The sequence below is a fragment of the Onthophagus taurus genome, chromosome 6, assembly GCF_036711975.1.
Source record: "Onthophagus taurus isolate NC chromosome 6, IU_Otau_3.0, whole genome shotgun sequence".
Taxonomy (NCBI): Eukaryota; Metazoa; Arthropoda; class Insecta; order Coleoptera; family Scarabaeidae; genus Onthophagus; species Onthophagus taurus.
Genome location: NC_091971.1, coordinates 1,021,006 through 1,048,356, shown reverse-complemented (window position 1 = coordinate 1,048,356; position 27,351 = coordinate 1,021,006). Strand labels below are relative to the sequence as shown.

The following is a 27,351-nucleotide window of genomic DNA, read 5'->3' as shown; positions in this document are numbered from 1 at the left end:
TAGCATCTTTTTTGACACTTTTAGGTTATACGAAAATGTTAGTTTTAACTCAATACTCTTTTTCTCAATATTTTTTTAATTCAACCCATCGATTGTTATACATCGATTTAAACAGAAAGCTTCAAGCTTCAATTTAAAATAAGTTTTATTTCTTAATTTCAATAAACACGGTTTCCAGGAATTTTTGAATTAGCATCTTTTTAAGGGATTGCATATTTTGCTAAAATTTTATTCCAAAGGCCTTTACTGAGTGTATTTTGATAGCGTTTTAATTCTGTCTGATTCTGTCACAAAGTTTCAAAATGTTTGACTTCTTGGGACACAAAGGGTTAAGTAAGTTTTATTTAAACAGTGGTTCATAATTTATTCATTAATTATTAATTTATTTCATTTTCGGCTTATGAAAATACTAACAGATTCATGACAACGCTCACAAGACATTTCGATTTCAGGTTATAATTATAGAGTTACATCCCTTAGAAGAACAGACGTACTTTTTCGATGTGGCTATTTGAATTGTACAGCAGACATATTAAACTAATGCTATTTCTTTCTAACACACATTACTCTCTAGCGGTTTGTGAATTTTAATTTACTACGTATGGCATTTGTAAGAGCGGAAAACGATGATCAATCTTCCAAGAGACCCAACTGGTAACAGTGTATATGTAATTTTAAATAAATAAATTATGGCTACCAAAAAAGTAACACTAAATGATGTGCTAATAAAACTGTTAATCATCTCGAAAAAATATTGGATACTACAACCTACATATTCGATTCCACAACCGATTTTCGCATCGTTAGCATAGCTATTATTTGTAGTGTTAACTATTACTATCAAACACACCCCGTTTTATGGTACCTGAATGTCGCAATAATATAACAATAATGTGCCGAAAAGAGGAATGAATCATTTTAACTGTGTGGAGTCAAAACCACAATCTCAGTATTTATTGATAAACGAGGTCAGTAACTGGTTCACCGAATATAGTGGTTCCATAAATTTCCTACGAACCTGTTAGCTTTTGGATGGTTTATAAAATGCGCACAAAACGCATTTTTGAAATAAGTTAAATTGCATGCAAAAAAAAAGAAATTAATTCATGGAATTGTGAAATAAAATATAATTTACACCTACGAAACTACGCCAGATGTGTCCCTTTAATAAACGAGATTTTCAAAATGTTTCTTTTGTTACAGTATTGTGTACTTCCAGCAACGAGGTCATGCCCGGATCTTTTGGAGTTGTCACCTGTGAACTATTTTCAGTTCGCACGTAGAGTACACAGATTTGTCACTGAGAAAAAATTGTCGGCATCCTCAAGCTACAGATCTCTTCATCAAACAGAAAAATAACCATGAATTTATCATCGATACAGTTCACCACGTTCGAACCAATTTTGTTTGATGAAAATAATGGAACATTGAATAAAACTATGGATTATATCTTCGATCGATTATATATCAGAGTTATTTTTATTACTCTGTATAGTATCGTTTTTTGTTTATGCGTATTCGGTAAGTTATTTAATTAATAAAACATTATTTAATCAAAAAAACCTTTCAAATACAATAGTTTCAAAAAGAAATCAACTTCACAAAACTATAAAGTGTAGTTTCGTGTTTTAAACGTTTCTTTAAAACTGCAAAGGTATTCCATTTTCAACATAAAAAATTCAAAACGCGTACATCTCGTTCAAGGAGAAGAATCAATATACAAAAAAAATTTAAACAGCACTGAAAAGTTGAAACTTTCATATAAAAGCGGCATTTCGTACCTCTCCATGTAATTTTACTAAAACCCGAAAAGTTTTTTGCCATCAAAGTTCTATCCACCACTTTACGAGCCCATTAATCAAAAATATTCGCCCTTCAGCACTTAAAATGGTAATACGCATTATCTCCATTAATAAATTACCATAAAATACTATCGCAACTGCAATTTAATTTAAATACAAACACGCTACTGAAAGAATAATTATTATACATATTAATTGTTATATTGTTCTTTACGATATCACACAAAAGAATTAAAACGTTTTGTATTAATTAAAAAATGATTGATTTTTCTTAATTAACTTTCAATCAGGTGTTAATAACGATGTCAGTTCGTCAACTATCAACAAAGCTTATCTTCTCGTTAACACTACGAAAATGATCGATGGTTGGTTTTGTATTTAATACAGTAAAATCCCGATAATTTATACTAATTTTAGTTGTTATTCAGCGCTAAATTGTTGTATATTCTTATTGAATAAAAAGTAGAACTACACTAGACCTAGAACTAGTGTTAGTTCTTCTGACAGTGCTAGGTAGCGCTATTTAGCATTATATATCTACTATATTGCATACTTTTATTGAACTAAAACTAGAACTAACACTAGACCTAGAACTAGAAACATTCGGGTTTAGCCGTGCGTGTTCAGACGCAACATAATGATTATATTTGATAGAACTTTCTAGTTCTAGGTCTAGTGTTATTTCTAGTTTTACACTAACACTGTCACTAGAAATAACACTATACCTAGAACTAGAATCGTTCGAGTTTAGCCGTCTTGAGCGACGTTCGGCTAAACCCGAATGTTTCTAGTTCTAGGTCTAGTGTTAGTTCTAGTTTTACACTAACACTATCACTAGAACTAACATTATACCTTGAACTAGAAGCATTCGAGTTTAGCCGTCTTAAGAGACGCACGGCTAAACCCAAAACTTTCTAGTTCTAGGTCTAGTGTTAGTTCTAGTTTTACACTAGGTCTGTTACTAGAACTAACACTCTACCTAGAACTAGAAACATTCGGGTTTAGCCGTCTTGAGAGACGTGCGGCTAAATCCCAATGTTTCTAGTTTTAGGTCTAGTGTTAGTTCTAGTTTTACATTAGCTCTGTTACTAGAACTAACACTAGACCTAGAACTTGTCGTTATACACTAACACTGTCATTAGAACTAACACTATACCTAGAACTAGAATCATTAGGGTTTAGCCGTCTTGAGAGACGTTCGGCTAAATCCGAATATTTTTAGTTCTAGGTCTAGTGTTAGTTCTAGTGTTATACTAACACTGTTACTAGAACTAACACTCTACCTAAAACTAGAATCATTCGGGTTTAGCCGTCTTGAGAGACGTTCGGCTAAATCCGAATGTTTCTAGTTCTAGTGTTAGTTCTGGTTTTATACTAGCTCTGTTACTAGAACTAACACTAGACCTAGAACTTCTCGTTATACACTAACACTGTCATTAGAACTAACACTATACCTAGAACTAGAATCATTCGGGTTTAGCCGTCTTGAGAGACGTTCGGCTAAATCCGAATGTTTCTAGTTCTAGTGTCAGTTCTAGTTTTACACTAGCTCTGTTACTAGAACTAACACTAGACCTAGAACTTCTCGCTATACACTAACACTGTCATTAGAAGTAACACTATACCTAGAACTAGAATCATTCGGGTTTAGCCGTCTTGAGAGACGTTCGGCTAAATCCGAATATTTCTAGTTCTAGGTCTAGTATTAGTTCTAGTGTTATACCAACACTGTTACTAGAACTAACACTCTACCTAGAACTAGAATCATTCGGGTTTAGCCGTCTTGAGAGACGTTCGGCTAAATCCGAATGTTTCTAGTTCTAGTGTCAGTTCTAGTTTTACACTAGCTCTGTTACTAGAACTAACACTAGACCTAGAACTTCTCGCTATACACTAACACTGTCATTAGAAGTAACACTATACCTAGAACTAGAATCATTCGGGTTTAGCCGTCTTGAGAGACGTTCGGCTAAATCCGAATATTTCTAGTTCTAGGTCTAGTATTAGTTCTAGTGCTATACCAACACTGTTACTAGAACTAACACTCTACCTAGAACTAGAATCATTCGGGTTTAGCCGTCTTGAGAGACGTTCGGCTAAATCCGAATGTTTCTAGTTCTAGTGTCAGTTCTAGTTTTACACTAGCTCTGTTACTAGAACTAACACTAGACCTAGAACTTCTCGCTATACACTAACACTGTCATTAGAAGTAACACTATACCTAGAACTAGAATCATTCGGGTTTAGCCGTCTTGAGAGACGTTCGGCTAAATCCGAATATTTCTAGTTCTAGGTCTAGTATTAGTTCTAGTGTTATACCAACACTGTTACTAGAACTAACACTCTACCTAGAACTAGAATCATTCGGGTTTAGCCGTCTTGAGAGACGTTCGGCTAAATCCGAATGTTTCTAGTTCTAGTGTCAGTTCTAGTTTTACACTAGCTCTGTTACTAGAACTAACACTAGACCTAGAACTTCTCGCTATACACTAACACTGTCATTAGAAGTAACACTATACCTAGAACTAGAATCATTCGGGTTTAGCCGTCTTGAGAGACGTTCGGCTAAATCCGAATATTTCTAGTTCTAGGTCTAGTATTAGTTCTAGTGTTATACCAACACTGTTACTAGAACTAACACTCTACCTAGAACTAGAATCATTCGGGTTTAGCCGTCTTGAGAGACGTTCGGCTAAATCCGAATGTTTCTAGTTCTAGTGTCAGTTCTGGTTTTATACTAGCTCTGTTACTAGAACTAACACTAGACCTAGAACTTCTCGTTATACACTAACACTGTCATTAGAACTAACACTATACCTAGAACTAGAATCATTCGGGTTTAGCCGTCTTGAGAGACGTTCGGCTAAATCCGAATATTTCTAGTTCTAGGTCTAGTGTTAATTCTAGTGTTATACTAACACTGTTACTAGAACTAACACTCTACCTAGAACTAGAATCATTCGGGTTTAGCCGTCTTGAGAGACGTTCGGCTAAATCCGAATATTTCTAGTTCTAGGTCTAGTATTAGTTCTAGTGTTATACCAACACTGTTACTAGAACTAACACTCTACCTAGAACTAGAATCATTCGGGTTTAGCCGTCTTGAGAGACGTTCGGCTAAATCCGAATGTTTCTAGTTCTAGTGTTAGTTCTGGTTTTATACTAGCTCTGTTACTAGAACTAACACTAGACCTAGAACTTCTCGTTATACACTAACACTGTCATTAGAACTAACACTATACCTAGAACTAGAATCATTCGGATTTAGCCGTCTTGAGAGACGTTCGGCTAAATCCGAATATTTCTAGTTCTAGGTCTAGTGTTAATTCTAGTGTTATACTAACACTGTTACTAGAACTAACACTCTACCTAGAACTAGAATCATTCGGGTTTAGCCGTCTTGAGAGACGTTCGGCTAAATCCGAATGTTTCTAGTTCTAGTGTCAGTTCTAGTTTTACACTAGCTCTGTTACTAGAACTAACACTAGACCTAGAACTTCTCGCTATACACTAACACTGTCATTAGAAGTAACACTATACCTAGAACTAGAATCATTCGGGTTTAGCCGTCTTGAGAGACGTTCGGCTAAATCCGAATATTTCTAGTTCTAGGTCTAGTATTAGTTCTAGTGTTATACCAACACTATTACTAGAACTAACACTCTACCTAGAACTAGAATCATTCGGGTTTAGCCGTCTTGAGAGACGTTCGGCTAAATCCGAATGTTTCTAGTTCTAGTGTTAGTTCTGGTTTTATACTAGCTCTGTTACTAGAACTAACACTAGACCTAGAACTTCTCGTTATACACTAACACTGTCATTAGAACTAACACTATACCTAGAACTAGAATCATTCGGGTTTAGCCGTCTTGAGAGACGTTCGGCTAAATCCGAATATTTCTAGTTCTAGGTCTAGTGTTAGTTCTAGTGTTATACTAACACTGTTACTAGAACTAACACTCTACCTAGAACTAGAATCATTCGGGTTTAGCCGTCTTGAGAGACGTTCGGCTAAATCCGAATGTTTCTAGTTCTACGTCTAGTGTTAACTAGTTTTAATTGTTGTTCAGCATTGACGTCACGAACGGGCCTTTGCATTGGGTTTTTAGATTCTATCGTTCTTGATGTAAATATTAAGCCACACAGATTTAACGTAACGTATTAATCCATTATATCGAGGTTTTATTGTATATAAAAAAGTAAGTGTAAAACAACAATAAAGAATAAGTAAAACCATATTTATTTGATCTTATTTGATGATCTAAATCACAAAATGAAACGACAAATTAATAATGTTTTGAGGGTGTTTGTTCACAGCATCAAGTCCAAACAATAGGGTGAAATGATAAACAAACCCAGTAAAGCTGAAACGAAACGACGAAGAAGATTTTGATGAGGGTTGGAATTCAAGGAAAGGTTTATGACCTTAACCCGTATTTCGTTTACACGTTACGGTAATCGTGGAGACCTTGACCTTTTTTTATTATATTTTTTTTTTTGAAAGGGGCGTTGGAATCTCTTTGAACCAGACAAAGATCAAAAGCAATCGCAGCTTTAAAGAAAATTACATTTTTTACGTCGATTTTTATAACCCGAAACCATAAAATTTCCTAGTTTAATTTAGAATTATTACTTTTTTAATCTTAAAAGATTTTAAAGGTGTAAAAAATAACATAAAAGATAGATTGATTGATTAATTATAATTAGATTTTTTGTAGGTATTAGTTTAGGATCCGGCTCCTCCACGAATTATTGTTTTTTTTAAATTTAATTATTAAATTTGGATTAAACTCATTAAACGATTTAGCCTTTATGATAAAAAAAATGGGATTTAGGATGGTAAGGGATAAAGTATTTTGGCGTAGACCCAAATAATTGAGAGAACGAGTTTGTACACGTAAATGGTTAAAAATCTATACCTTAAAAGCTAAATGTTGTTACTTTTTTGGGTGTTCAAGGACACTTTTATAACGATTCGTGTTTTTATTTGAACTCCTATAATAATAAGATCCATCTTGTACCTATTATCGTTATTTACCTTTTGTCTTTTGTTCTCTGGAATGTTATAATTTTAAATTTAGTTCCACGCAAATAAATCTTAAACTTGTTGAAAGCCTGAATTTCTGCCAAAACTTCTAATTCATAACTATTGTACTTTTGCTCAAGTTGGTGTAGTCTTTCTATTCATGGATATAATTTGAAGTCATTGTCTATAATACACAAACTTCGAATCCAAACATTCATGCAACTCTGGGTAACTAAAATAAATTATGTATTAAACGAGAAAATAAACTCAACTTACAAGAAATGCTTAAATTAGTAAATTACATAGTAAATTATTTTTTTAATTACATCTTTCTGATTATTTTTAGGCAACTTACTGGTGATTCTCGGAGTAACATTAAGTCGTCGATTACGACCCATAACAAATTTCTTTTTGGCTAATCTGGCTGTTGCCGATTTCTGCGTTGGAATTTTTTGCGTATTCCAAAACTTATCCATGTATTTAATATCTTCGTGAGTAATTTTTGTTAACAAATTCCTTTATTTGCTTTAATTGTTTTAATCCTAATTCAATATCATCATAATTTGATGCATTAAATATTTGTAAAGAGTCAATTGTACTTCAAAAGCCGCTCTGTAAATAAAAAGGAGGCTAAGTGTCCACTTGAGCTTTTCAAGTTACGAGTGGATTCAAGTTCACGAAGAAATAAAGTACCTTTTCTTTACAAATAATTCATTTGGTACTCAATTACATTAAAAGAGTACTCACATTTTTTTTAGTATTTACTTTTTTTTTATGCTAAACTTATGGTGTAATAAACTTTTTTAAAATATGCGGTTTCGTTTTATTTTCAGTTGGATCCTCGGCGACTTCCTCTGCAAAATGTATTACTTCGTAAATACCCTCAGCTACACTGCGAGTATATTTATCTTGGTGGTTATTTGCACCGAACGTTATTTTGCGATAATTTATCCTATTACGTGCAAACAGATATTAACACCAAGAAGATTAAGGGTAAGTTATATTTTTCATTTAAAGTTATTTCATTTACATAAATCCATTTACGTAAATATTTCGGTTTCTCGAGATTGCTTCGAGTGACGTATTAAGGTGTTAGAGGATTTGTACGAGTTGTAAAATATCTCCGGATGTATTCCTTTGCTACAATTATATTTCCCGAAAGAAATCGGAGATTCTATCACGGAAAAGAAAATGTTTTGGGTTGAGGTTCTTTTAAAATTTTATAATAAAGAATAATTTGCATCGCTATAAATATAAATAAAGCTTAACCTCGACTAAAACAGACTTCTCTCCCATCATTCTCTTGTAAGCTTTTACAACCAATGCCAAAGCTCGAGAGTTCGACCATAAATTGTGTATGCAGCGGTCACGATATCTCGGTTCACATTGGATGCATTGCCGACGTTTATTACCGGAGCTGCCTCAGGACAATATGACCAAGGACCTCTGCTATCCGACCTCCTTGAATCAAAATTTACTACCTACACAAACTCTTCTAAACTCCATCTAAACATAAATCAAAATAAACCAAAAAACGTGGTCGTAAAAAGCTTTCCGCCTTCTTTAATCAAAACTTCCCGCCGAATTATGGCACAAATACTCATCTCGTTATTTTTAGTAACCGCAAAACGTGTTGTCTGTTGCATTTTCAGTTGGTGATACTCGGAGTTTGGTTAACGAGTGCACTTTACAGTTCTCCAAAGTTTCTTTGGTACAACGTCATCACCGTCGAGGGGGAACATGGAAATGAAACAATCTGCATAAACAATAGGATGAAATATAATACTGAAATTTTTGATATCGTCAATTTCGTTTTACTTTATGTCATTCCATTAGCTTTGATGAGTGTAAGTACCTACCAAATTAATTATAAGTTAACACGATTAAAGAAATTGATAATCAATCAAATTTTGTGGATAGTTTTGATAATTTCCAACTTTTACTCAATTTCCGTTTTAACCATTTATCAAATTTAGCAAATTATAAAGTTTTAACTCTCATTTAATACAGTACAACCTCGATATAACGGACCTCGTTAGAATAGACTTCGAATATAATGGATAAAATATTTTTAAGAGCGCTCATAGATATTACTATATTGCGTTTAGCATCTGAAGATGCATGGTTAAACCCGAAACTTTCTAGTTTTAGGTCTAATGTTAGTTCTAGTTTTAATAATTCTAAATAAATATTCTAAATAACAATTATTATTATTCAGCATTAGATTATTGTACATGTTTATTAAACGAAAAGTAGAAGTAACACCAGACCTAGAACTAGAAACATTCGGGTTTAGCCGCACGTCTCTTAAGACGGCTAGTGACAATGTTAGTGTAAAACTAGAACTATCACTATACCTAGAACTAGAAACATTCAGGTTTAGCCGTCTTGAGAGACGTGCGGCTAACCCGAATATTTCTAGTTCTAGGTTTAGTGTTAGTTCTTATGACAGTACTAGGTAGCACTAGTTAGCACTAGATATTACTAGGATACCAATGTTGCATATTTGTATTGAAGTAAAACTAGAACTAACACTAGACCTAGAACTAGAAACATTCGGGTTTAGCCGTGCGTGTTCAGACGCAACATAATGATTAGATTTGATAGAACTTTCTAGTTCTAGGTCTAGTGTTATTTCTAGTTTTACACTAACACTATCACTAGAAATAACACTATACCTAGAACTAGAATCATTCGAGTTTAGCCGTCTTGAGCGACGTTCGGCTAAACCCGAATGTTTCTAGTTCTAGGTCTAGTGTTAGTTCTAGTTTTACACTAACACTGTTATTAGAACTAACATTATATCTAGAACTAGAAGCATTCGGGTTTAGCCGTTTTAAGAGACGCACGGCTAAACCCAAATGTTTCTAGTTCTAGGTTTAGTGTTAGTTCTTATGACAGTGCTAGGTAGCATTGGTTAGCACTAGATATCACTATGTTGCATATTTTTATTGAAGTAAAACTAGAACTAACACTAGACCTAGAAGTAGAAAGATTCGGATTCTAGTTTTACAGTAACACTGTCACTAGAACTAACACTATATCTAGAACAAAAATTGTTCGGGTTTAGCCGTCTTAAGAGACGTGCGGCTAAACCCGAATGTTTATAGTTCTAGTTCTAGTGTTAGTTCTAGTTTTACACTAGCTCTGTTACTAAAACTAACACTAGACCTAGAACTTCTCGTTATACACTAACACTGTCATTAGAAATAACACTATACCTAGAACTAGAATCATTCGGGATTAGCTGTCTTGAGAGACGTTCGGCTAAACCCGAATGTTTCTAGTTCTAGGTCTAGTGTTAGTTCTAGTTTTACACTAACACTGTCACTAAAACTAGCACTATACCTAAAACTAGAATCATTCGGGTTTAGCCGTCTTAAGAGACGTGCGGCTAAACCCGAATGTTTCTAGTTCTAGTGTTAGTTCTAGTTTTACACTAGCTCTGTTACTAGAACTAACACTAGACCTAGAACTTCTCGTTATACACTAACACTGTCATTAGAAATAACACTATACCTAGAACTAGAATCACTCGGGTTTAGCCGTCTTGAGAGACGTTCGGCTAAACCCGAATGTTTCTAGTTCTAGGTCTAGTGTTAGTTCTAGTTTTACACTAACACTGTCACTAGAACTAGCACTATACCTAAAAGTAGAATCATTCGGGTTTAGCCGTCTTAAGAGACGTGCGGCTAAACCCGAATGTTTCTAGTTCTAGTTCTAGTGTTAGTTCTAGTTTTACACTAGCTCTGTTACTAAAACTAACACTAGACCTAGAACTTGTCGTTATACACTAACACTGTCATTAGAAATAACACTATACCTAGAACTAGAATCACTCGTGTTTAGCCGTCTTGAGAGACGTTCGGCTAAACCCGAATGTTTCTAGTTCTAGGTCTAGTGTTAGTTCTAGTTTTACACTAACACTGTCACTAGAACTAGCACTATACCTAAAACTAGAATCATTCGGGTTTAGCCGTCTTAAGAGACGTGCGGCTAAACCCGAATGTTTCTAGTTCTAGTGTTAGTTCTAGTTTTACACTAGCTCTGTTACTAGAACTAACACTAGACCTAGAACTTCTCGTTATACACTAACACTGTCATTAGAAATAACACTATACCTAGAACTAGAATCATTCGGGATTAGCTGTCTTGAGAGACGTTCGGCTAAACCCGAATGTTTCTAGTTCTAGGTCTAGTGTTAGTTCTAGTTTTACACTAACACTGTCACTAGAACTAGCACTATACCTAAAAGTAGAATCATTCGGGTTTAGCCGTCTTAAGAGACGTGCGGCTAAACCCGAATGTTTCTAGTTCTAGTGTTAGTTCTAGTTTTACACTAGCTCTGTTACTAGAACTAACACTAGACCTAGAACTTCTCGTTATACACTAACACTGTCATTAGAAATAACACTATACCTAGAACTAGAATCATTCGGGATTAGCTGTCTTGAGAGACGTTCGGCTAAACCCGAATGTTTCTAGTTCTAGGTCTAGTGTTAGTTCTAGTTTTACACTAACACTGTCACTAGAACTAGCACTATACCTAAAAGTAGAATCATTCGGGTTTAGCCGTCTTAAGAGACGTGCGGCTAAACCCGAATGTTTCTAGTTCTAGTTCTAGTGTTAGTTCTAGTTTTACACTAGCTCTGTTACTAAAACTAACACTAGACCTAGAACTTGTCGTTATACACTAACACTGTCATTAGAAATAACACTATACCTAGAACTAGAATCACTCGTGTTTAGCCGTCTTGAGAGACGTTCGGCTAAACCCGAATGTTTCTAGTTCTAGGTCTAGTGTTAGTTCTAGTTTTACACTAACACTGTCACTAGAACTAGCACTATACCTAAAACTAGAATCATTCGGGTTTAGCCGTCTTAAGAGACGTGCGGCTAAACCCGAATGTTTCTAGTTCTAGGTCTAGTGTCAGTTCTAGTTTTACACTAACACTGTCACTAGAACTAACATTATACCTAGAACTAGAAGCATTCGGGTTTAGCCGTCTTAAGAGACGCACGGCTAAACCCAAATGTTTCTAGTTCTAGGTTTAGTGTTAGTTCTTATGACAGTGCTAGGTAGCATTGGTTAGCACTAGATATCACTATGTTGCATATTTTTATTGAAGTAAAACTAGAACTAACACTAGACCTAGAAGTAGAAAGATTCGGATTCTAGTTTTACTGTAACACTGTCACTAGAACTAACACTATACCTAGAACTAAAATTGTTCTAGGTCTAGTGTTAGTTCTAGTTTTACACTAGCTCTGTTACTAGAACTAACACTAGACCTAGAACTTCTCGTTATACACTAACACTGTCATTAGAAATAACACTATACCTAGAACTAGAATCATTCGGGTTTAGCCGTCTTAAGAGACGTGCGGCTAAACCCGAATGTTTCTAGTTCTAGGTCTAGTGTTAGTTCTAGTTTTACACTAACACTATCACTAGAACTAGCACTATACCTAGAACTAGAATCATTCGGGTTTAGCCGTCTTAAGAGACGTGCGGCTAAACCCGAATGTTTCTAGTTCTAGGTCTAGTGTTAGTTCTAGTTTTACACTAACACTATCACTAGAACTAGCACTATACCTAAAACTAGAATCATTCGGGTTTAGCCGTCTTAAGAGACGTGCGGCTAAACCCGAATGTTTCTAGTTCTAGTTCTAGTGTTAGTTCTAGTTTTACACTAGCTCTGTTACTAGAACTAACACTAGACCTAGAACTTCTCGTTATACACTAACACTGTCATTAGAAATAACACTATACCTAGATCTAGAATCATTCGGCTAAACCCGCATGTTTCTAGTTCTAGGTTTAGTGTTAGTTCTAGTTTTACACTAACACTGTCACTAGAACTAGCACTATACCTAAAACTAGAATCATTCGGGTTTAGCCGTCTTAAGAGACGTGCGGCTAAACCCGAATATTTCTAGTTCTAGGTCTAGTGTCAGTTCTAGGTCTAGTATTAATTCTAGTTTTAATTGTTATTCAGCGCTGACGTCACGAACGGGCCTTTGAACTGTGCAGTTGTTCCCAGGATATAGCAGTCCTTTTAGATTCGTTTTTTCATTTCAATAATTCATATAACGTACTTTTGACTATAACAGACACTCCTTTCCCCGTACTAATCCGTTATATCAAAGTTTTACTATATTTCTATTTCGAAACTGAAGTTTCATAAACATCAAAATCAGTTTATGAAAATAAACATCCAATTTATTAGTTAAACAACACGTGTATCGCGTTTATAATTAATTGGAACACATTAATACCGATTTGTTGATCAAACTATGTGTTAACGTTTAAATTATGACTTAATAAACTATTCATAAACTAAAAATGATTTTTGTTATGACTTTTCAGTAAAGTTTAACGAGACTTAAGGTTTCATTCATGAATAATCCATCTAAATCCATTCAAATAATAATTCTAGCTAACTACCAACATTTCATTACATCAGCTTCTAACTTGTATTCTGTTCCGAATTTCCAGCTTCTCTATACGAGGATTGCGATACGTCTTTGGAGAAGTTCGGCAATGCTTGAAAAGCAATTGAACGCATCAAACACTATCAGTTATCAAGGTCTAACAAGATCGTTATCTGGTAGACAGAAACAACAATTAGAAGCTAAGGTAAGTTATTTATGGATTATCTGTTTTCCTTTCAACTACGTATTTAAGAGAGCGATAAAAACCCAATTAAACATCCAAAGGGTTTCGTGTGATCCCGCTATAAAAACTGTTTTAATGCTTTTTTTACTGTAATGATACTTTAATTCTCGTGTATGAAGAGTTATTTTTAGATACGTTAATCGTTTTATTTAACTAAAAGCAATAAATTAAATTGAATTGAGTTTAAAAACATAATTGTGCAATTAAAATATTAAGACAGAAAGAAACAATTCTAAAAGTAACTAAATGTTGACTCTTTAATGAGTTTTAAAAGGATTTAGTTAAACTTTAATCTTTAAATCACTGGGTTTGGATTGCTACACAGATAGTTAAAGTGTTTTAAATAGTTTTAGTCGAATTTAAAACAGATCCAATTTAGAAACACTAATTATGTCTAAATAGTTACAATAAAAGCGAGAATTTTCGAATAAATGTAAATAAATAAAATCAATATATCCCATTTTCAACGTGATAAATTTTTTAAGCTTACCTGATAATATCCCCATTTCTATTGAAAGTGGCAGATTTATAACCGAACCGATAAACTCTCTTTCCTTTATGCTGAGACGGGAAAAGCGCAAAACTTTCGTAGCAATCGAATAACTTACTCAGATGATAAAACTAAAATTCTATCCTGGTCTAAACCAAAGAGAACAATAACAAATAATTGTTCCGAACTGTTCTCCTAGAATGGTGAGAAAAGGTCCAGCTTTCGACAACGAGTACAATTAGAAACCTAATTAAACGGTCTTCTAAGAGTTCCAATAAAATTCGTTTAAGTAAGTGTGTGGGAAACCTTACAAATTAATTAAATTTATAATTAAATTGCGTTGAAAAATAAATTGAAATTAAATGTGAATTAAAACAACAAGAATTTATTGGATTTATTTTTTAATCTTTCAACCAATGTGCCGTTTGATGTAGCTTATCCGTTAGAAAGGGTTGAAATATTTTATATCCCCCGAGAAATCATCAAAGTTCACATTAGCAACATCGTAGGCACAAAATCCTTTCAATCTTAGCACGTTTGAATTATATTCTCCTAGGATTACATAATTTATCCAATCCAATTTCTGCGTTAAATTTGATATGATCGGGAATTCCTCTGGGAATTGTTTGGTTTAAACAGAAATTCACATTTAATTAAATCAATATTAAAGTAATAATAATTTAATGTATTGCAATAAAACCTCGATCATCAATCATTATTATATTATACATCATTTTAAAAAGCAATCTTTAAGCTTTCTATACTCTATTTTTTAATTCGGAGGAGTGTTTTCAAATTGAAGCGCCAAAAAGAAGGGTTGGTATTGGTCAGTTTTAAGCAAAAATTACACTAGGAAAATTCGACATGTTGCCTACCGCCTAAAAACATTCGGGTTTAGCCGCACGTCTCTCAGTATGGCTAAACCCGAAAGATTCTAGTTCTAAGTCTTGTGTTAGTTCTAGTGATAGTGTTAGTTCTAGTTTTAGTTCAATAAAAACATACAACATAGTAATATCTTAAGGTGAGTTTAGACATGCATGGATTTAGTGACGCTAGTAGTTGCGCCAGTTCTATTTGCACGCCAGTAAAGGTTTAAGCTAAGATTCCACATGCATGGATTACTGCGCCAGAAGTTGTTTCCACATAAATGTTATAATTGTGTACTGGCACAGTAATAAAAATGGTGTCAAGTAATGTACATGGCGCTGGCATCAATATGGTAGTCCAAATGTGCTCCTTGGAACTGCACACGTTAACAAAAAAAAGCGAAAACATAGTTGCTGGGTTAGATGATGTAGTACTTTAATTAGAGAATTATGCCATGAAGATCGGCAAGCATTTTTTTAATCATTTAAGAATGACTGAAGAGAGTTTCATGTTTTTGTTGACGCAAGTATCCTCTAAAATATAAAAACAACATACGCATATGAGAGATGCAATTCCAGCTCACGTACAACTGCAAGCAACTTTAAGATGTTTGGCTTCTGGAGATTCTTCTACATCTTTGCAATATATGTATCGTTTGCCAAAAAGCACAATTTCTAAATTTATATGTGAAGTGCTTTATGGTGAAGTACTGCATTGCGTATACTTGGTATTTTTGCTTTTGCCGAGGTTTCGTCAAAATTAGGAACTGTTTTCTTCATAATTTCAGCTATCCTTCTGACAGCTTCATTTCGTGCTACTCGGTCCTTATATTGTAGAATTTTCTGATAAGCACTGCCACGTATATCCCATAAATACGGATAAGATTCATAGCCTTCAAGAAATTTGATTGTCAGTTCTGCCGACCACTTTTTTTTAGCCATAATAAACTATATAAACTACAATAAACACAAATTAGGATCTCACACCTCTCTCCAGAAGGATTTTAGAACCCATGTCAATAGCAAATACTTGCTGAGCCCAAGTCTGTTTGCACTGTATACGGCGGACCTGGAGGATAGATTGGGGAAGGGGCAAATGGGAGGGTTGGTGGTGGGAGGTAGAAAGGTGCATATGTTAGCATACGCGGATGACATTGTGGTCATGGCGAGAGAAGCGGCGGAGATGAAAGATATGATAAAAACATTGGAAAGATATTTTAGGGGGAAGGGGCTGGAAGTGAATGTGGGAAGACAAGGATGATGAAGTTTTGTAAGGGTGGGAGAAAAAGAACAGAAAACTGGAGATGGGAGGGAAAAGAGATCGAGGAGGTTAGGGAGTATACTTACTTGGGGTATGTGTTCAGGGAGGACAACAGGGAGGGGTCGCATGTGATAGCTATGGCAAAAAAGGCGAATAAGGTGATGGGACAAGTATGGGGTTGGGGGAAGAGAGTTTTTGGAAGGAATGTGGCAGCGAGGAAGATTATGTTTGAAGGCCTGGTTAGCAGTGTGATGATGTATGGAGCAGAGGTATGGGGATGGAGAGAGCAGGCAATGCTGGAGGACGTGCAAGCTAGATACTGGAGATGGGTGCTTGGGGTGGCGAGAGAAACACCGGGGTATATAGTGAGGGAAGAGGTAAAGGTGGATAAGGTCAGAGTGGAGGCGGGCAGGAGAGCAGTGAAATATGAAGAAAGAATAGAAGGGAGGCCAAACTGCGGGATCTTGGGGGAGTGTTGGAGGGAAATTAGAGAGGGGAAGATCAGATATGGGAAAGGAGACAGAGACAACTATTATAGACGAGCGGGCTACTCGGTAACTGAGATAAATAGTAGACGAAGGGTGGGTAGGGAGATGTGGAGGGAGTTGAGAGATAGGGACCGAGATGTGCAGAGACAGGAAAGAAGGACACAAATAAAAGAGGGGAGGTATAACGAAAGGTACAGGGACATAATAACGGAGGGGCTGCCTAGATACTTGTTATTGGAAGGAGATGAGGAAGGGAAGAAGTTGGTGGCTAGGTTCCGTTGTGGAAACGAGGAGAGAGCTAACAGATACTGGATGGCCGATGAGGAGAGGTGGTGTAGGCTATGCAGGGAGGAATGGGAAACGTTGGAACATATGTTGAATGGGTGCAGTGAATTGAGGGAGGAGGAGTTGGACTTAATTCGAGGTGTCTGGCAGTATACTCCTGCTCCGACCCCTTCCGGCGATTTGATCCATCTGTGAACATGCAAATATCTGCCTGAACCAGAGAATTTTCATTTTCAATCCAGGACTGCCGTTCAGACAGTACAATCTGGTATCGAGCATTAATCACTGATAGTGATCCCTCCAAATCTGACGGCATTGATAGCACAGTATCAGTGCTTATGTCTTCCGCAGACCATTGGCAGGACATGTCGAAACAGTTTTGAGCATATTGCTTAAATCTGTTCAATGCTGGACATAAACTCCTTCCAAAGTTTCCATTTATGTCTGTCTTGCTGTTATTATCCATTCTTTCCACGCCACATCCTTCACATCATCGGTCCACCTCTTTTCCGGAGTTCCTGCACTTCTTCTAGTTTCTTTGTTTTCTCAGTGTCACTGTCACTTATGTTTTTCTGCGAATGTCGCTATTTCTAATCTTGTCTCTCAGAGTTACTCCCAGCATTACTTTGGGTTACACCAAGTTGTTCTGCAGTTTTCGTTGTTAACACTATGGTTTCAATTCCGTAGACATTAGCAGTATACAGCTATCATACATTAAGAAAGTTTAGCCCTTATAAGTTCTTTCTTATAATCTCAAGCTTGTGATTCCAGACTTCGTAGCAACAGCTAATTGTCAATCTGATACATTTTTCATTCTATCATGGAATACTATGTTTTGGAATACAGCACAACCTCAATTTTTAGATATTGAGTAGTTTAAAATCTTCATTTTGTGGTAACAGAATAACAATAGCTTAGTAACAATCTGATTTATCCTAGAGCACATTGCTCCGAGTAAAAATATAGTATAGCTTTAATTGTTATTCAGCGTTGACGTCACGAACGGCCCTTTGAGCTATGCACCTGATTCAGTGATATAGCAGTCCACTTAGATTCCACTGACCTCGGTATAAATATAAACCCAGGTAGACTGGATGCAACGATGTGTCCGAATTAAAATTATTCATATAACGGACTTTTGGCTATAACAGACACTCCCTTGCTTGTATTAATCCGTTATATCGAGGTTTTCCTGTAGATATTAATAAATTTGTGAATGAATTTCTATGTTGCCATGGTTTAAATATAAAATTCTCAAAGAGAATAAAAAATCATATATTAAACCACAAAATCTAAATATTTATACCATTTTTTTTTTAGCATAAGTATATTTTTAATTTACGATTCATTTAAATTTTCGCTGTCAACAAAACAGGCAAGATCTATTAACTCAACGCTATGATTGAGTAAACATCGAAGGCGAGATGAAATGTTTACTTTTGTATTGTGTCTTGTTTACGATTCCCGCTTCTGGTAAAGTGAAACTCTGAATTTCTATCTTTACTTTATATTAATTCAATAAAAATAAACTCCGATTTATTTTTGTAACTTCTAGTGTTATTAATTATTTTAAGTTCCATCATTTTAAGCTCCATCATAAACTTTTTCAAACAAGCTCAATTACCTAGAATGACGTAGCTATATTTCATAAAATTCATTAATTAAATTTTTTTTAATGGTAGTTTTAAATTTAAAATAAAGTTAAGCTATCAACTATATATAAACCAACTTTGAAAAGAAATTTAATTGGTTCTCTATAAGGTTTAAAGAAACCTTACAACTTAAGTAATCAAGAATATTGAGAAATGTTCTGGGGGTGTTTCGATCAAATATAAGAGACCGTAGGAGATTGGAAAAGCGTCAGTACTCTTTTGGTTATCATTAAGAAAAGTTAACTCTTCTCGAAAAATGGCAACTTTGGCAAAAATGTTGTGCGTAGCCCTTTGCTTTTTTGCAATTATAAGTATTAGTTCGGCTCAAGTTAATTATTCCCCATTTTGGGGAAAACGATCGATGAATAATCCAAATCCCGATTGTAGACCATCCGCTGACCCTCAAATAATTATGAGAATTATTCAGGTAAACCAAAAAAAATTAAATATAGGTAAGTAATTTATTTGAAAAAAATTTTTGTTTTAGAACGAAGCTGCAAGAATGTTGTATTGTTCTAAAGGAGTAATGAATTAAATGTTAATAAAAATGTATTTGATGTTTTTGAATAAAGTTTGAAATTTGCAAGCAAATATAATTTATTTCTTATAATTACCGGCTCCTCCACCATACCTTTTTAAATTTGTTATTCACTCAATTTTCCAGCCGATGCAATCAGAGTAAGTATTATTGGTATCCCAAAAAGAAAAGATTTCTCTCGTTTCGGTTCGTTTCGTTCGTTACCTTCGGCACCGTCCGTGTGGCAATTTCCTCGGAGTTTATGGAAGGTCGTCGATGGAAACGGGGCAGTACGTTTTACGTAGTGCAATCGTAAATTTTTTGGTCTAAAAGTGTATTGCTAAAAATAGCAATCCCTTCGTGTACGAATTACATCATTTTAATCGTTTTCAATCTCTAAAAAAAATATTATTATAAAAGAATTCATGTTTTACCTCACACTTTAAAGCTTTTTTTTAATGAAGCAACCTCAATAACGTCCATATAAAATCAACAGGAAATTTTGTTACATAAATTCGAACAGACTACATAATACACATGAAGTTTGATCGATATGTACAAAAACGTATAACAATACAAAACTTATCATCGGAAAAGGTACGTCCTTGCACTAAATTTATTACCTTACACGTCAAAATTTGAAACTAAACGTATCTATCTTGGCGTTCATAAATATTTAAAAGGAATTCGTTCTGTTCTCAAAGTTATAAAAAAATTATTCACATTTTCAGAAAGATTTCAAAATAAATTTAAATTTATTAATTTTAATAACAAGTAAGATAAGATTTTAAACACACAATGTTGGTTAAATTAGTAGTTGCGTACGTTAAAGTTTGTTGAAGTCTTAGTTATCCCGTGAGGATTTGCACCGTGTATATTACTTCCGTTCGATGTGGGAACAGTTCGAAATTACACCACAAGATAGCTTTAGATAGTTGTAGATAGTTGAAGAGATTTTTATTTTTATGAATATATTATGCTTTTATAAACCCATAATAATATACAATGTTAGATACATATTAACTTATAAATACGAAGACTTTCACGGCCGGTGTTAATTAAACTAAAACTATAAATAATACTAGCACTATCACTAGAACTAACATTAGACATAGAACTAGAAACTAAGCCGTCTTGAGAGATGCACGGCTAAACCCGAAACTTTCTAGTTCTAGTTTAGCTAATATTGACTCTATATTCATCGTATATGTATAATTATAGGTGTGAATTTTTCCAAAAAAACCACTGTTTGAGAACGATGAAACATATTTATTTAATTAATAAATCGGTGCTACGCTACGTTTCGACCAATAAGTTGGTCTTCTTCAGGCACGTCGTCTTAGGATGTAGCAAATGGAGGATTTGATCTATATAAATTTAACATCGCAAAGGCAATGGAGATAATTCGTTATTTAGACGTACATAATTTTAAGTTAGAGTTTAAAGATTTACATGAGGGTCGAATTCTTTTTTTAACTATATATATATACAGGGTGTCTCAGCGAGACCGGTCATTACGTTTCTGTGGTTCTGGCCAAAATAAACACTAGGCTAAATATCCATATGATATGTGTGCATTTTTCAAAAAGCCCTAATTATCTCCCAAACTATTAATGTTAGGTATGGGACATATGGGATATAAAAGATGTAGAATGAGACGCCGAAGACGACTAAGTAATAAAATATGGGGGGTGCCATTTAAAAAAATGAAGTTATGGTACTTCCAAATTTTGAAAAGTTAACGTGCCATAGTAAAGTGACCAAACGTTCTAGACAGCCGTTCTTGGCACCAAAACATACTCCATCATGTTGTTTAAGCATATTCTGAATCCTAAATTGATATCCCAAAAATTGAGTGTTCTCTGATTTTTTGAACAAATGTCTGCTGGAGCAGATTTTTCTAGAAAAATTCGAATAACTCGAGAACGGCCGAATCAAATTGCAAAAAGTAAACTTATTTATAAACCATGAAAACAGACAAATCCAAATATGTAAAAATATACAGGGTGTTCCGGAATACAATTTGCAGAACAGGTCGTGAAATTTTTTTGACTTCACTGTAACGTCAAGTATCATCAAGTATCAAAGTCACACATCGAACACGTTACAGTGAAGTCAAAAAGAATTTCAAGACCTGTTCTGCAAAATGTATTCCGGTCGTCATCTTGCAAAATACTGATTTTCAAGCATTAATAATTAATAAACACACATACACACATTGACATATATATATATAGTTAAAAAAAGAATTCGAACCTCATGTAAATCTTTAAACTCTAACTTAAAATTATGTAGTCTAAATAACGAATTATCTCCATTGCCTTTGCGATGTTAAATTTATATAGATCAAATCCATTTGCTACATCCTAAGACGTCGTGCCTGAAGAAGACCAACTTATTGGTCGAAACGTAGCGTAGCACCGATTTATTAATTAAATAAATATCTTTCATCGTTCTCAAACAGTGTTTTTTTTGGAAAAATTCACACCTATAATTCTAGTTCTAGGTCTAGTGTTAGTTCTAGTATTACACTAGCATTATTACTAGAACTAACATTATACCTAGAACTAAAGTCTAACGTTAGTTCTAGTGACAGTACAAGTGTAAAACTAAAACTAACACGATACCTAGAATGAGAAACATTCGGATTTAGCCGCACGTCTCTCAAGACGGCTAAAGCCGAATGATTCTAGTTCTAGGTATAGTGTTAGTTCTAGTGACAGTGTTAGTTCTAGTTTTACTTCAATAAAAATATGCGACATAGTGTTAATTCTAGTAACAGAGCTAGTCTAAAACTAGAACTAACACTAGACCTAAAAACATTCGCATATAGCCACACGTCTCTCAAGATGGCTACACCTGAATTATTCTAGTTCCAGGTATAGTGTTAGTTCTAGTAACAGTGTTAGTGTAAAACTAGAACTAACACTAGACCTTGAACTAGAAACATTCGGGTTAAGCCGTGTGTCATTTGAAAAAATGTTTGAAATATTTCTAAGTGATATTTTGAACTTGTTTCTGAAGAGGGTTGCAAAATGGCATCCGAAACGTCAAACATTTTTTCAAAAAACGCACAGCTTAACCTGAAAGTTACTAGTTACAGGTCTAGTGTTAGTTCTAGTTTTAGTTTAACATATTAACTTGTAAACAGCACCTCTGTGGAATCTGTGATCACCAAAAAATGTTACAAAGAAGATCTTGTTGTCAGAATTAAAATCAGAATCTTGTCTTAACTCTCTAATCTTGTCATCGATTATGCACATAATTTATCTGAAATAAATTTCTGATATTCATTTGTCAAACACCCATAAAAGCAAAAGTTTTTATCGAATTTGTTCTGATTTCTGGATTTTGACATTCTGCAAAATTTCTGCAAAGCAAAAATTACTCCATAAATTGTTGAAAACATCCAAAATAGTCAAAATACTAAATTTTAACATCACTGTATAGCACGGAAGGAATATTATTTAAGACAATGCTAAACTAGAAATAGAAGGAGACAACAACAATAGAAGATGAATTAATTCAAAGTGTTTAAAAAGGCTTCGAGGATTCTTTGGCAAAAATTCCTAAACATAACCTAAACCAATATATCTAATTTTTTACATAATTTATATCAAAAATATTGACTTATTAATACATAGCTTTGTTCGTTGGGACTGCACTACTCTATACGACATGGCATTCGTATGACGTCATAGTGCAATGAAGTGTAAGTCAGTACAATGTCATGTCAACTTAGTGCAGATCAGAAAAGTGTATAAACCGTGGTCCCAACGAACAGATTTTTATAAAAAAAAGTGTATAATATTTGAAATGGACGAACAGGAGATTGTCAGCGAAATACTCGTGGAAAATGAAATTATCGCAGAATGTTTTTTAGTAGCGTTTTTTTAGTATTCATTAATTATTATTATTTTTTATTTTTTTCAATTATTAACGAAATATATTTTCTATACCAAACTACTAACCCTTATTAGTTTTTTCAAAAGTACTACTTAACGTATAAAGAAATCACATGCTAAATTGCACCAAAATCGATAAGCAGTACTTGAAAAAAAAAAATTTGGGGTGGTGAGGGTAGTTAACCCCAGCCACCCCTAAATAAGAAAAAACATAATTAATATTTTTAAATGTACTATAAGTGTATTTAATGAAGCCAAAATCAACAGGTAGTTTTTAAATTATTCCAAAAAAGTAGGGGTAGTTTTCTACTGCCTCTACTGGTATTGAATGTACTGTGTTCTTTAATACAACAAATATTAATTATTATAAGGTTTTATTTCTTAATATTTATATCAATATTAATTATTACAAAACGCGCTTTCAAATATTCCGCCATTTTAGTTACACTGCACTTATTGAACTTAATCGAAAGCAGGTGCAACAAAATCTGCACTAATTTGCACCGGCTGCACTAAATTGCACTGCACCTGGCCCAACGAACAGTATGAATGCAACTGCACTAAACTGCACTATCCCCAACGAACACACAACATCTGCACTAAACTGCATAGTGCAAGTGAGTGCAAGTAGTGCAGTCCCAACGAACAAAGCTATTAATTAACAAAAAAAGGCTTTTGTAAACTTAAAAAAGTAAAACAAATTTTGCATATTTATCAATTTTATTTAATTGTAAGAGAACATTTGAAATTCACCAACTAATTAACACCTTTGTCGCATTCAATCAACTTTTGAGCTTCAGTCTAAAACAGAAATACAATGAAACTTAGGAAAATGAAGTAAAACAACGCGTTAATGAAACTGAATTTGTTAAAAAAAACTCTCTTACCTGAATAATTTTATAAACAACGAAAGCAGCGTCCATTGAAGGATTACAATTATTCACCGGAAAATTACCCTGGCTTCTTTTACCCCAACCTGTTGAAAAATTAATTTGGGCCGTGACCACTTCCAAAGCAATCAAAATGGCCAGAATCATAAGAAATCGATGCATCGTTAAATACGCAGAGAAATCTTGCCACCAAATTTATATAGAATTTTGTAACATACAGTTTTGGTTGTCGATGTAACAATGATGTAAGCCAAGAGGTATACGCATCTTTTATAGTCCAGAAACCCTCCTTCCGGGAAGGGCCAATCGGCTAGATTGTCCACATTTGCAATCAAATTGACGAAACTTTAAAAGTGACTAGTAAATTTGATTCAAAGTTGACCACATGTTGAGATTCAATCAATTAAATGTACTAAAATTAAATCGTGCAATCTCGAGACTTAACGTAAATACAACTACACAATAAATTTAAACTAGTGTTTGAATAGATTGGTTGCATTTAACTCATTAGTTATATTTCGCTGAACGTTTTGTTCTTTATCAGGACAAAAGCGCTTTCAATCCACTTTTCAAAATCGAAATTCAATCCAACAATTTGTACCGGGCGTTAAAATTTGTAAATTTACTAATACTTTAACTCTCTGCATCTAGTGTAACTTAACCACAGTTAACTTTACAGATTTATTTAACCCAGAGTGCATTTCCAGCTCAAGGTAAATTGAATAAAATACATCTAAAACACATTTGCATTCACGATCCTTGTGGGTGTAAACAAGTTTCCTCTAACTACCCAAAATATATGGAGATTTAATTCTTTCAATTAATTTTATCGATACGAAATTATTCCAATAAAATATTCTGATCACGAAACAATTTCTTTTTGGACTCTCATCTCGGAGTTGTTTCGATTCATAAAAAATAAATGAAAAGTTGCTTTATTTTGTACGTGAGAAATCTACATGATTGATTTATATTTACGAGTTTTTTTCAAGAAATATCCTAAATTAATAAAGATAAATTTGTATCTGCTTTCGGGAGAAGGCGCTAAAAAAATTAATATTCATTATCCATTAAAACAGAGATTAAAATTTTGAGAATGAAGGGGTCAAATTAATTTCAATATTAACTTTGGCGGAAACATCCGCAGGGTATCTAATTAATTTTGTTTGTGCATAATCATTCCCTGTAAAATGAATCAATTTCGGATCAACTTAATTTTACATAATTGATCTTTGTGTATTATATTATTAAGCTTAGATAACTTTAAAATCAATTACGGGTTTGCAACGGTTTATACAGCTTACGAGCTTAAGTTACAGCTATTATTGAATTTAGAATTCGTATTGATTTCGAAAATCGGATTGTTTAGCTGGTTAAACCGTTAGAACAAACATTAATTCAAAACCGAATCGAGGAAAACCGAAATGAATCCACCATGGTTGGGATGCTAATAGGGAGCGGATAGAAAAAAATGTCGTTGTTGCACAGCGATCGGAATGAGGGGTGGTGGGGGTTCAACTTCGTTTCACTTAACGCAAATCGTGATGGATGGCGTGATAAACCATCGTAAATTGTAGTTGGCACTATCTTTTTTGAAACTAACAACGTTCCGGTAACAATTTGCATTTCAAGTAGTAGCTATTGGGATTGTAAATTCAATCTCTAAAAACAGATTGACAATTTTATTTTTTTGCAATTTATTTTCTTGTTTTGTGTCCTATCTCTTTTAGATCTAAATAACTCGAATTCTTGCGGGAGGCAACACAGAAAAGGGAGTGTGTACGTAGGGGGGACAAAGTGGGGAGAAACGACTGGTATGATGGCGAGTGCAAGAAGACGAAGAGGGAGGCGAGAAGGAGGTTGAGGCTGTGGAGAGAATACAGAGAGTTATGCAGAAGAAAGAAAACAGAATTGAGGGAGAAGGAGGCGGCAGAGATTAGGGGGATAACAAGGGAAGGCGAGGTCTGGAGGTATCTCAAAAAAGGAATGAAGGCTAGGGAGAAGATAACCAGCGAAATACACATGACAGAATGGAAGAGTTACTTTATGGGATTATTGGGAGGGGTTGAAACGAGGCTAACGGGGTTGGGAGGATATGAGGGATATAGGGGAGAGGAGATAGCAGAAGAGGAGATGGAGGCGGTGCTTAGGAGATGGGATACATAACGAAGCATGGTTGGAAGCATCAAGGGTGGTGCGAGTGAAGTTGTTGGAGGGGATGAATATCGTATGGAGAGGGGGTGGGATTCCGGAGGGATGGAAAGTGGGGGTAATTTTCCCAGTATATAAAAGGGTAATAAGGGAAGTGTAGAGAACTACAGGGGAATTAACCTACTAGACTCAGCATACAAGGTATACACGAAGATACTGCTGGGAAGATTGGAGGAGGAGATGGAGTTGGGGGGAATTTTGCCGGATGGGCAGGCAGGCTTTCGGAAGGGAAGGGGGAGCAATCGACAACGTGTATGTGTTGAAGCATTTGGCAGATAGAGAGCTGGATAAGAAGGGAGGGAAATTGTACGCCCTGTTTATAGATTTGAAGGCGGCTTTTGATAAGGTGGATAGGGGGAAGTTGTGGGAGGAGATGGGGAGGAGGGGGATAACGGAACACCTAATTGCGAGAGTGAAGGAAATATACATGGAGACGATGGTTAGGATAAAAGTGGGAGATAAGCTGAGCGACGTATTTTGGACGACGAAGGGACTGAGGCAGGGATGTCCGCTGAGCCCAAGTCTGTTTGCACTGTATACGGCGGACCTGGAGGAAAGATTGGCGAAGGGGCAGATGGGAGGTTTGGTGGTGGGAGGTAGAAAGGTGCATATGTTAGCGTAGGCGGATGACATCGTGGTCATGGCGAGAGAAGCGGTGGAGATGAAGGAGATGATAAAGACATTGGAAAGATATTTTAGGGGGAAGGGGCTGGAAGTGAATGTGGGGAAGACAAGGATGATGAAGTTTTGTAAGGGTGGGAGAAAAAGAACAGAAAACTGGAGATGGGAGGGAAAGGAGATCGAGGAGGTTAGGGAGTATACTTACCTGGGGTATGTGTTTAGGGAGGATAACAGGGAGGGGTCGCATGTGATAGCTATGGCAAAAAAGGCGAATAAGGTGATGGGACAAGTATGGGGTTGGGGGAAGAGAGTCTTTGGAAGGAATGTGGCAGCGAGGAAGATTATGTTTGAAGGTCTGGTTAGCAGTGTGATGATGTATGGGGCAGAGGTATGGGGATGGAGGGAGCAGAGACCGCTGGAGGACGTGCAGACTAGATATTGGAGATGGGTGCTTGGGGTGGCGAGAGAAACACCGGGGTATATAGTGAGGGAAGAGGTAAAGGTGGATAAGCTCAGGGTGGAGGCGGGCAGGAGGGCAGTGAAATATGAAGAAAGAATAGAAGGGAGGCCAAGCTGCGGGATCCTGGGGGAGTGTTGGAGGGAAATTAGAGAGGGAAAGGTCAGATATGGGAAAGGACACAGAGACAACTATTATGGA

At 35.2% G+C, this 27,351-nt stretch overlaps 1 protein-coding gene and 1 long non-coding RNA gene across 2 annotated transcripts in view; one reads left to right on the top strand and one right to left on the bottom strand.

Annotated features, from left to right (window-relative positions):
* The first annotated feature begins 1,293 nt into the window (after window positions 1-1,293).
* LOC111419189 (Trissin receptor) overlaps window positions 1,294-27,351 on the top strand; it is a 37,939-nt gene continuing 11,881 nt past the window's right edge. The window contains exons 1-5 of the mRNA XM_023051965.2: window positions 1,294-1,521; window positions 7,175-7,319; window positions 7,662-7,821; window positions 8,481-8,675; window positions 13,328-13,468. Coding sequence (XP_022907733.1) covers window positions 1,362-1,521; window positions 7,175-7,319; window positions 7,662-7,821; window positions 8,481-8,675; window positions 13,328-13,468 — 801 coding nt within the window. The 5' untranslated portion in view covers window positions 1,294-1,361. The remainder of the gene's footprint in view (window positions 1,522-7,174; window positions 7,320-7,661; window positions 7,822-8,480; window positions 8,676-13,327; window positions 13,469-27,351) is intronic.
* Window positions 23,673-23,950, bottom strand: LOC111419192 (uncharacterized). The gene is made up of 2 exons (XR_011640712.1): window positions 23,859-23,950; window positions 23,673-23,772 (listed from the first exon to the last, which is right to left on the bottom strand). It is a non-coding gene; the product is annotated as an uncharacterized lncRNA (long non-coding RNA).